We start from the raw sequence: 9,042 nt of genomic DNA on the forward strand, positions 1-9,042 counted from the left end.
CTTCTGCTGTTTTGCAGCAGGTAGATGACATTTGCTTTTTCTGCACGTTGCACAGAATTACCATTTGTGTGAGGATGACAGTAACACCACTAGGCTGATTCAAAATTCCTGTTCAACACTGATTACAATCTCTGTTCTTTGTCCGGTAAGAAGGCCTCTCTAAATCTGCAATAACTGGGAGAAGGAAATAAAGATACCTACAATCATGCATACAGAAGTGCAAGCTAATATTAACTTGTAGTAGAAAAATGAAACAGTCCTGACCTCTACATCTTTCTCCCATCTGGGGCTGCTGCAGCATTCTGATTCCATACTGGACAAATACATATGAGACTGACTACTGGCAGTGGAGGTACCAAACCTTTCCCTTGACTTAAGCAGAGCAGGAGTTAAACTCCTCACGGGCATAACAGGAGTTAATGGAGAAGTATCCAGACCTGGAGAGAGAAAAGGATTTAGACAGATAAATGTAGGCAGGTGTATACATGCATATATATATTTTTTTAACTAATAAATCAAAAATAAAAATTCAAATGTTGATCCCCAAGTGCAGCATATATTATATTAACCAGCTTCACATTAGGCCAAGCTTCCACACTGAAGGAAGTTACAGGAAGCTGTGTGATATCAAGTTTTCATATCCTTTTCTGCATGGTAAATCAACTTTTTTTTTTTTCCTCTCCCTGAGGTGGGCACTTGCCAAGAGCTTAAAAGCAACATTACTAATAGCAACATAATTACTTACTTTTGCATTTCTGGTTAGAAAAAAAAAAAAAAAAAAAAAATCAGACAATTGAAATGAGAGCACATATTGCTATATTAAACCATTTTCATATAAGAGTTGGTACCATTTCTGTAAAAACCCAAAGAGTAATTTCGAATTCAGTAGTTATTCACTCAAAAGAAATCCAAACACTACATCAGTAACTGAGCTGAAGGAGTGTCAGTGCTGAAGTATGGCAGAATGGTAAATAGCAAGGCTGTAAACAACTTTCATCCAGTGGATTCAAGTTCCTCATAACATTCAAAAGATATATAAAACAGAAAAAGGACAGTGGTACAGAGTATGGTATTTCTCAGTACAAGGTTTTGTACACTCACCTGTTTTGAATAATTTAGTTGAAAGAGGAGTGTTTTCCTTCTCAATCATAGGTAAGGGTGAAATCACTTCATGCAGATTGTCAGATGCTCCGCCTGAATTGGGATTGATTGGCATTTTCATTCCAACAGGAGTATACTATCAGACAGGAAGAAACATACACAGAAGTTAACAGAGCCTGAACAAAGAACCTGAGATACTGAGTGCAACTTCACACATTCCTTATTAAATTTGCACTGGAGATAGAGCATAACTTTTTTTTTTTGTTTTAAATCAGAACTGGCAGTCAGCATTTGGAAATGCTGTCAGAAGGAATGTAAGAATAGCCTTATGATTCCTACTAAAGATAAGGAGAATAAAATAACCAGGTACTTAAAAAAACAGTAGAAATCACTTACAAAACCCAGAGAGCTGATAAGAGACAACAGTTGTCCTGGAGTACGTGAGTAGTCATGTTTTGGCTTTGCCATCGATGGTGTAGTAAGGATATCTATCATGTTTATATCTACAAACATTGAAAAAGAAGCAGGTAAAGTTCAGGTTGACTATTCAGCTACACCTTTCTGCTACTTGAAAACAGCATGTTCAGATTTATCTTTCATTAGGCTCAAGTTCACATCTTCCACCTGCTCTTGCACCCTCCAGTTTATGTGGGGAGGGTCCCAGTTCAAGCTGGAAATGAATATACACAAAGACAGAAAAAAAAGCAGTGAAGGATAGAAATGAGCAGAGGCACAATAAGAAAAATAATTACGTATTCACTCTTCAAATTCCCTTACAAGATTCCACAATAAACTTTGAAATTCATTTCCCTTAGGAGAAATAACTCATTTTTCACACATCCACCCCAAAGAATAAATAAGTATGCTTTGAAAGTGCACAGCACAGAACAGCTCCCTTGCTAGCAGGCACTTCATCAGTACTTTGTAGAAATCAGGTGCTAGTGCAGTATTTGGGCTTATTTAAATAGAAGATGCCTGTTACAAGGAAGTAAAGCATTCAAAAAATACAGGGGCATGTCCAAAAAAACATGGATAGGGCTGGATGGGGCTTTGAGTAACCTAGAGGTCTAGAGGGAGGTGTCTCTGCCTATAGCAGAGGGGTTGGAACTAGGTGATCTTAAAGCTCCCTTTCAACACAAACTATTCTATGATTCTAGGAAGTAAGACACAGGAAACTCTTACCTCTATTCAGAGTAACTCTGGAAAGCCCAAAATCCGTCAGCTTTATGTGGCCCTGATTAGAAATGAGCATATTGTCTGGCTTCAGATCCCTGAAGACACAAACACAGTTGCAGTCAGCAAAAAGATAGATAACTGGACAACATTATAGAAACTACCCAAACAGAAACATAGAGTGCAAAACAACTGGCAATAATGCTGATTGTCAGTAGTAAGGTCTCTTGCTACAACAGAAGATTCCAGTTGGAGAAATGCACCAAAACAGTCAGACAAATCTAGAACTAGATGTTGTACAGACATCTGGAGCCAAGTAACATCACCACCCACATCACAACTTGCACATTCTATGATACGGAGGGTTTAATAAGTGCTCTTGAGTACTACTGCCACAAAATTTACCGATGTGTAGCTGAGAACATGAGAACAAGCATGATAAGCAAACCTCAACTAAAAAGAGCTCACGTGTGTTCTTTGTAGTACTGCTACGAGCAGCAAAGAACACAGTCATTAAGAGTAGTAAACATCTCATTGTCCTGCTATTCTGCTCACAGTATTCAGAGGATTCTGGAACTTGCACTCATTTAACAGCCTTGTCTGTACAGCACTTCCTGGGACAGGAAGGGAAGAGGAAAATAGCATGTTTTTCTGGTAACTTACATGGATATATTCTATTTTTGGTGCTTCATGACATAGTTGCAGCATATAAATGCAAAAAGAGTTTCTGGAAACTATCAAATGGGGTAACTGTTACTATGGAATGGCTGTTGGCATTTGAGGGGAAGCTGGAGAAAAAATCCAATGAAATTAAGTTCTTGCCTGCAAAAACCCAACTGTGCTCCGCCCGGTTATAGCTGCTTTGCAGAAGTTTTCCCAAAATAATCATAATTCCTTCATGATCAATAAATGGTTTTTCCTTTAGTGAACAGAAAATAGCAGTCTAGATGCAGAATCAGCCTGTTCTGCACACCAGTACTTAGCTAACAAAGAAGATAGGTATGTGATGTCAGCCAGAAAGCCACCACAGGCAACACAAGCCAGTAACCCCATACACTGCCTGAACAGCAGCGGGTTGCTGTCCTTTCATAGGCACTTTACAAAGAACTGACCTACAGGTGGCATGCCACACGTCTGGGCATAAGATGCACACATAATGTTACCTAATAAATAAAACGTACAGGCATCGTGAACACATATGGTCCTTAGTAAAGGCCACATAGCGAGCACATGATTAAGGCAAATAAATTCGTTTCACAAAATGTAAATTCCTAGAAGGCTAAAAAAAAAAAAAAAAAGACCCTAAGCTACCAAGTCATTTTTTATAATAAGAAAGTAGGTTTTACCTGTGGATTATCCCATGTCTGTGAAGATAGTCAAGAGCCAGTGCTGCCTCAGAAATATACTTGACAGCCATTTCTTCATCAAAATATCCATAAATATGGAGCAGAGACTTGACATCACCACCAATAAGGTACTCCATCACCTGCCATTCAAAGATTTTATGGTAATTTAAAATACGTTTCAAATTTGTAAGTCAAAAAGCTTTCACACCCAAGAAAATATCATTTCAAAGAGTAAAAAACTGCAGAATCTTCCTTGTGGTAGTTTACTTCGTTTTCCCACACAATGCTTTTCACTTGTATAAAATAAATGAAAGTGGATATTAAGCATGCTCTGTTCACAGGCATTAGTGCTTTCCATTTTTTGCCTATACTACTTTCTGGAATAGGTGTCAGCTTCCAAAAATGTATGTATCATAAAAAATGAATTGTTACACTCCTCTGTGAAACTCAAGGCCTGAAAGCAACCACTGACATTTTGATTTGTTCAAAAACAAGTATCTAAATTATTTCATCTTGCAAGTGTTCGTACAACATAAAATTCTGACCCAAGCCTTATGAAATAATGGTGAGTTTACAGAAACATAGGGTAGAGTGAGAGCACTTCACATGTGAAAGCAGTTAAAAGAGATGCACATTAAAAAAACACATAAAACCATATTACTACACCCATGTAACATTCTTCAATGGTAAAAAAAATCTTTTTGTCAAGGAGCATCATCAGTATTTAGATATTAACATGCAACATATTAATGCATGTAGAGGTGTACATGTATATATGACTCAGGCATCTACTTGATGAGCAGTGATTAACAGAGCCCAAAAAAGGAATACCTTTCATACACAAACTGTACTGTAATCAGCACACTATACGTCTACAGCAAACCAGACGTGCCAGACCTTTTGCAGGCAACCTTAAACCATGCTCTTTCTATGTACAGGCAGGTGACAAAGGCATGCTCAAGCCCTGCTGCATTCCACAAATCTCCACACTGATCAATGCTTCCTTCTGCCACCCACTTACCCCTTCACCACCCAGGCCTTAATGCATTTTGAGGTCAGGCAACAAATAACAGACTTCTACATTAGTGAGCCTCAGAATCTTTTCAATGACCCTTCTTCTCTGTTTGAACAGAATGATTTCTTGTTTTGTTTTCCAAAAGACTTCTCTACATCTTCCTAAAACAAACTAGCCACTAGAAAAGACTTTCCTATTTTCAGACATTAATAAAGTTTTGCACTCCATTTTCAGTGCTGTAATGGAAGACCCATGCCACTCAGTTACTCACCAGATAGACATTATTGGCTGACTGAAGCGAGTAGTATAAGTGCACAACAAAAGGACTTTTGCTGAGAGCCAACGCATCCCTCTCTGCCTGGACCTGGTGAACCATGTTCTTATTGATCATGTCTGCTTTTTTCATCACCTGAAGGAGGGAAAAAAAAAAAACCAGCAGATATACATTCTTTTCCTATGCACACAACCTACAGTTGCTCTTCATCCATCTCTATACCGTAAATTTGCACGCATGTGCAATATAAATATATGTATAATAGTTCTAGGAACAGAGCTCTACGTAACAAGCGGATCCTAAATCACACGTTATTGGAGACCCCTTTTCACTTGATCACAGCCATGCACAGCTGACAGGCAGTTAGCACACACTGCCCACTCACTGGAAGCTCACCAACCTCCAGCACCTGTGTCCTGGTGATGCTGAAGTCAGTTTGATTTACATGCTCTACTCACAACACACCTTGAAAGCTAGGCACACAGCTACCTGGCCATAACTGTAAAAATGTTCAGCGCCTTTTATAGCAGTAAACAACCCTCCAGCTGCATAGCATTAGAATCACAGAATTACAGAATCACAGAATGGCCAGGGTTGGAAGGGACCTCAAGGATCATGAATCTCCAACTCCTCTGCCACATGCAGGGCCACCAACCTCCCCATTTAATACCAGACCAGGCTGCGCAGAGCCCCATCCAACGTGGCTTTGAACACCTCCAGGGACGGGGCATCCACAGCCTCTCTGGGTAGCCTGTGCCAGCACCTCATCACTCCCTCTGTAAAGAATTTCCCCCTGATGTTCTTAGGATAAAGGACTTTACACAAAGATCCAGAGGTGGCAGCGCTCACAACAAAGCCATATAAGCGCATACAGCTTTGAACGCCGGTGTTTACCTCACCTTTTTCACGCCACCTCCGAACCCGGCCGCAGCCCCCCGCCATCCCCGCTCCGGATGCGCCCAGCGCCGGGAGCTGATGGCGCTAATGGAGCTGACGGGGCTTCAGAGTCCCCGCCCCGCGGCCTCACCTTCACGGCGTACAGCCGGCCCGCCTTACGGCCCAGGTACACCTTCCCGAAGGCACCGCGGCTGATGGGCTTCACGATGGTGAACTCCTCGATGGAAGGAGGCCGGGGCACCTCGATACGCCTCGGGCCGGCAGCACCGCCCTCGCCCGACCGCGGCTCCACCGTGCCCATATCGCGCCGCCGCCCCGCGCCCCGCGCCAGTTCAAAGCGGCGCTCCGCCCCGGGACGTCACGGGCGCCGCACAGGGAAAGGCGGCACTCTCGCGAGCACTTGCGGCCGTTAAGGCCGTTGGGGAGCTGTGATGGCGGGCGGTGGGTGTGGCGGTGCCGAGCGGCTTATGGTGGTGGTGCGGCTGTGCTGGGTTGTTGCCCAGCCTGCTGGCCGTGTCTGCTTCTTGAAGGCTTATACAATTTTTGTGCGTAACCACGCAGAACTCAGTGGTTGTTGTTGACAGAAGCGGACTGAAGTTCACCGCAGCTTTCCCAGTGCATGAATGCTGCCCCAGCGCCCGCGTTTTGCGTTGATGGCGACCTGTCATCTCTGCTGCACCGCAGCTCCTCCTCGTGGCTTCCCTGGCCTGACTGGGAGCACTCCCTGATGATTTACTCCCTCTGTCATCCACAGCAGCTAAAAACAGCCTTTTTTTTTTCTGGTGTGGCACCGGGGGGGGGGGGGGGACGACACGGACTATTTTTTTAGTGATAACTGGTGGTGATGTTACAGAAGATGTTGCTGTTGTTCTGACTGACTACCTAAGAATTTGTCATCCAGATTTCTTGCTCAAAAGAAAGTTGATACTTGCAGCCTCTGTGCTTCTGTGGGATGCCTGAAGGTTCAGGAATTTAATAGAATGCAGTGCGACACATGAGAAGGAATGGGAAGGTAATATTTAGGAAGAAAGGACTGATTTTGGTCCCCCATACTTATTTTCAGGTATGCTTCATGCACACGTCTCCCCCTACCTGTATACTTAAAAGTAGCAAAATCAAGGATTGCATAGCCAGGCTTGGATTCCTGTGGATTGGAGTTGACAAACTGCTTTCTGAGCAGCTCTTGTGATGAGGAACTAGTGTGATGTGATCTGTTAAAGAGACAGTTGCTGGAGTAGGTCCAGAGGAAGGCTGTGAAGGTGATCAGAGGACCATGAAGATGATCAGAGGGCTGGTGCACCTCTCCAGTGAAAAAAGGCTGAGGGAGCTGGGCTTATTCAGCCTTGAAAAGAGAAGGCTGCAGGGAGACCTCACTGAAGTCTTCCAGAACATAAAGAGAGGTTATGAAGAGGAGACAGATCAACTTTTTATGTGGTCTGATAGGGCAAAAAGGAATAGTTTTAAACTGAAAAATAGACCATTTAGATTAGATGCTGGGAGAAAAATCTTCTCTTGGGGTGGTGAGGGGCTGGAACAAGTTGCTCAGACAAGCTGTGAATGCCCCATCCCTGGAAGTGTTCATGACCAGGTTGGATGGGACACCCTAGTGAGTGGCAGCTGTACCCCTGGCAGGAGGTTGGAATGGGGTGGGCTGTAAGGTCTGTTCCATCCCAAGCCATGCTGTGGTTCAAAGATTCTGTGAACTTTTGCCCCTCCAGTTCTTACTTCAGTCTCTGTTTGTCTTAGGCCAGGTTGCTGTGTGTTTTCTTTATTCAGTTTGTGTATCTCTACAGCTACAGTCTGTATTCCTGTTGTAACAGCAGGAAGGGGAATGGCATATGCAATGCAAGTAACCTTGTTGCTATCTTCCTATTATCAAACCATGGCCTTTTGACAAACCATCTGTGATACAGCCCTATTAGAGTGGAGGCCTTCAGTGGAGGCTCTCAGTTTTAGGGCCCTCAGTGTTTACCAGTTTTACAGCTCTCAGCTGTTCTCCTGGTCTTTATTTTTTAATATCCCTCACCTGTTGTTTTTATCTTGCTTTTCTGTATACATTGCTGTCAATAATTCATTCCAACCAGTTTTAATTGCCTCGCTGCTGTCTCTGTGTTAGCAGAGAGCCGTCTCTCTAGAGATCAGTGCAGACCTATGGTCTTCAGTAACTCAGTAAGACAGTGTCATCAGACTTCTGTTTTGTTTTAGGGCACGTACTTTGCTTACAATTTGACACTGCCAGTGGAAGTTTTGCTTGTTAATGTGCCAACGTAGGAAACAACGTTGTAAATAAGCTTTCTCAAATGAAGTCAGCTTATTAATGGCTGTTTCTCATTTAACTCTTCAGCATTAGTTCAGCTGTTGCCTTTTGTCAGCAGCAGTTTAAGCAGAAAAGCACAGCTGACAGCAGGAAGGATGGCCTTTGGGTGGCATCGCACTCTCAGATCAGTGTAACCTGGCAGCCTGTGTAACCAGGCAGTCCATCAGCATAATGCTTTGATGCAACATCAGCGGTATGGAAAACTTCACTGGGTGGATCCTTGGCAATGCTAATTGCCTCTTTGTACTGCTGTGTGAAGATTCTGCCAAATTAGCTGACTGACCCATACTGCGGTCATTGTGTTGGTGCTTGTGGAAGGCAGCAGGAGGAAGATGCATGAAGGCAATGCTGATTTGGATTTGTGACAACTGGTGTTTTTGGTGAAGGAAGGAACGACAGTGAACAACAGCAGTCAGGTGAAAGAAAGAAAATGATAATAAACATCCAAAAGTAATTTTTGGGCACTTGGAAAAACAGCTCAAAGCAAGGAGAAAAGATGAATATCGAAGACCAGTTTCTGCTATGCGCAGGTATACGTGCCCATTCTATCATTTAGATTACATTGTAACTGAACGTGAATAACAGCATTTAGGTTACCGATGCTGATTATGGATATGCCGGTACATGAGGCTTAGACGGAGCCCTCGGCCGCAAACCACTCCCACCAGCCTCGCCGCTTTCCGTTCCCGCGCAGGCGGGAGCCTCAGCCCGTGCCCCAGCTCTCGACGTAGACGGCGCGGTGCTGAAGGAGAAATGGGTTGCTGAGCAACCTGGCGCGGGGCGGGGCGGGCGGTAGGTGGCGGATCCGGAAGCTCTTCCACCGCTTCCGGGCTCGCTCCGGGCCTGGTGGCGGCCGGCCGCAGGGGGCGGCCATTTTCCCGGCCGGCGGGGTCCTCCTGCTCGCGGCGGCTGCTACAGC

The 9,042-nt window shown here is 43.9% G+C and overlaps 1 protein-coding gene across 3 annotated transcripts in view; it reads right to left on the reverse strand.

Annotated features, from left to right (window-relative positions):
* Positions 1-6,065, reverse strand: part of MASTL (microtubule associated serine/threonine kinase like) — a 19,171-nt gene extending 13,106 nt beyond the window's left edge. For 2 of the 3 annotated variants that reach the window (XR_006168587.1, XM_042817479.1), the window contains exons 1-7: positions 5,937-6,065; positions 4,907-5,044; positions 3,621-3,760; positions 2,284-2,372; positions 1,498-1,604; positions 1,102-1,237; positions 265-437 (exon numbers count right to left, since the gene is read on the reverse strand). Coding sequence is in view for 2 of the 3 variants with exons in the window: in XM_042817479.1 (XP_042673413.1) it covers positions 265-437; positions 1,102-1,237; positions 1,498-1,604; positions 2,284-2,372; positions 3,621-3,760; positions 4,907-5,041 (780 nt within the window). In the remaining variant the exon portion in view is untranslated. The remainder of the gene's footprint in view (positions 1-264; positions 438-1,101; positions 1,238-1,497; positions 1,605-2,283; positions 2,373-3,620; positions 3,761-4,906; positions 5,045-5,936) is intronic. The other variant, XM_042817480.1, reaches the window with a different exon arrangement.
* Positions 6,066-9,042: the final 2,977 nt, after the last annotated feature.

This window comes from Centrocercus urophasianus, unplaced genomic scaffold (genome assembly GCF_019232065.1).
Source record: "Centrocercus urophasianus isolate 14NV4802_14NV808 unplaced genomic scaffold, USGS_Curo_1.0 seq_16, whole genome shotgun sequence".
NCBI lineage: Eukaryota > Metazoa > Chordata > Aves > Galliformes > Phasianidae > Centrocercus > Centrocercus urophasianus.